Source organism: Belonocnema kinseyi, chromosome 5 (assembly GCF_010883055.1).
Source record: "Belonocnema kinseyi isolate 2016_QV_RU_SX_M_011 chromosome 5, B_treatae_v1, whole genome shotgun sequence".
Taxonomy (NCBI): Eukaryota; Metazoa; Arthropoda; class Insecta; order Hymenoptera; family Cynipidae; genus Belonocnema; species Belonocnema kinseyi.
In genome coordinates this window covers 97,281,033-97,282,559 of record NC_046661.1, presented here as the reverse complement: position 1 = coordinate 97,282,559, position 1,527 = coordinate 97,281,033, and the positions used below count along the sequence as shown (strand labels likewise).

The 1,527-nt window shown below is 24.8% G+C and overlaps 1 protein-coding gene across 2 annotated transcripts in view; it reads right to left on the bottom strand.

The window, feature by feature from the left end:
- Positions 1 to 1,209, bottom strand: part of LOC117173054 (4-coumarate--CoA ligase 1-like) — a 26,582-nt gene extending 25,373 nt beyond the window's left edge. Inside the window, exons 1-2 of one of the 2 annotated variants that reach the window (XM_033361427.1) lie at positions 1,099 to 1,209; positions 247 to 403 (exon numbers count right to left, since the gene is read on the bottom strand). In XM_033361427.1, the coding sequence (XP_033217318.1) occupies positions 247 to 363 (117 nt within the window). In that variant the 5' untranslated portion in view covers positions 364 to 403; positions 1,099 to 1,209. Of the gene's footprint in view, positions 1 to 246; positions 404 to 734; positions 786 to 1,098 lie in introns of those variants that run through there. The other variant, XM_033361428.1, reaches the window with a different exon arrangement.
- Between the last annotated feature and the right edge of the window lie 318 nt (positions 1,210 to 1,527).

Sequence of the window (1,527 nt, the reverse complement as noted above, 5' to 3'; positions counted from 1 at the left end):
ACTACTTTGTATATAATTTAATTTAATGTATCACCTTAATAAACAAAAAACATTAGTTAAAAAAATATTTTGCAATCTTAAACAATTAAATTTGAAAGAATATTTACAATAATTGCATAATAATAATAATATATAGAAGTAGCTTTTGAAGGAAATCGATCATTTGTAGCAATTTTTAAGCGTTGAGATTCAATTAAATAAAAAAATTTCTTATTTAGGTACATAATTTAACATAAAAAATTATACCAAAGCAGTTGCAGATCCGTGTTGTGGAACAGTTTTCAAATAGTAGTCGCCAACAGATTTGTAATTCCATTTCCTTGCGAAAGGTGGTCCACTCAATATATTTTTATTACTTTTCATTTTATAACTCTCCTCGGCTCTTTCAATAACAAGACGAGAACTTGGAAAATTTTAAATATTTTAAAATATATTCTATAGATTAGAAAATAATTATAATTACTCTATAAATAATTTTCATAGTATGTTATGAATCAAATATTAAAAAGAAAAACAAGGGAATTTAAAAAAACAAATGTTTGCAAGATAATTTCAGCAGCTAGGATATTGATAAATTCTTTTCATCATAAATATAGAAGTTATAGAAGCCACATTTTTAATTAATGCAATTTTCAGAGAAATAAGTACGTATTCCTAAACTTTTAAAGTTTTAATATGTCTAATTAAAAAATTTCTTAATCAAGAAAATTACACAGTAAAAATTATTCACTCACAGCACGCGAAAAACGTTTCAAGTAACTGTTTTATAAAATACTGCTGTTGCGATTATCCGACGAAGTGAAAGTTATCAGTGAAGATATTAAACTATACAGTTTACATTAATTAAGAAAGCATATAAACAAATATCAAAGAATCTTAATTGAAATTTTTTCTAGATTTATATACAATATAATAATATAATGTTTAAATATCCATTCTAAATATAATGACATTTAGATATTTTATTTAAATATATTAACAAATTAATAATAATTTCAACCTTCATTTTTTCCGACTTTCAATAGCTTTCGATAGCTAAAGGCCAAACAAGGTTTTGTATATAAAATAATGTAATTAAAAGGGAAACTAGACACTTACTTTTCTAGATTTTTAAGTACGTATATAATATATTTAAAAAAAATTATTTCCAGAAAATATTTGGTTTTTATGCAACGGTAAATTTCTTTCTGATCAATACTTGACTTTAAACAATAATTCAACAATCTGAATTATATACGAGCAGACGAAGAATAATAAACATTTGTGCAAGAATAAAAAACTACAGATAAAGAGAGGTCGACGATAAGAATTACGCATGTAGATAGTCATATTTAAAACTCACGATAATTAATTAAATCTAATAAATATTTGCGAACATGGGGAAAGAATAATTCTACTAGAAGACATGAACGGTTAAGTGGGCACCCAAAATCAGGATACAGAAAGAGTATTAGGTAATTTTGGGGATCCAAGAACAAACTATAACGGAGATAAATTAGTTGGTCTATGCTCAGAAAGGGGTCTGTT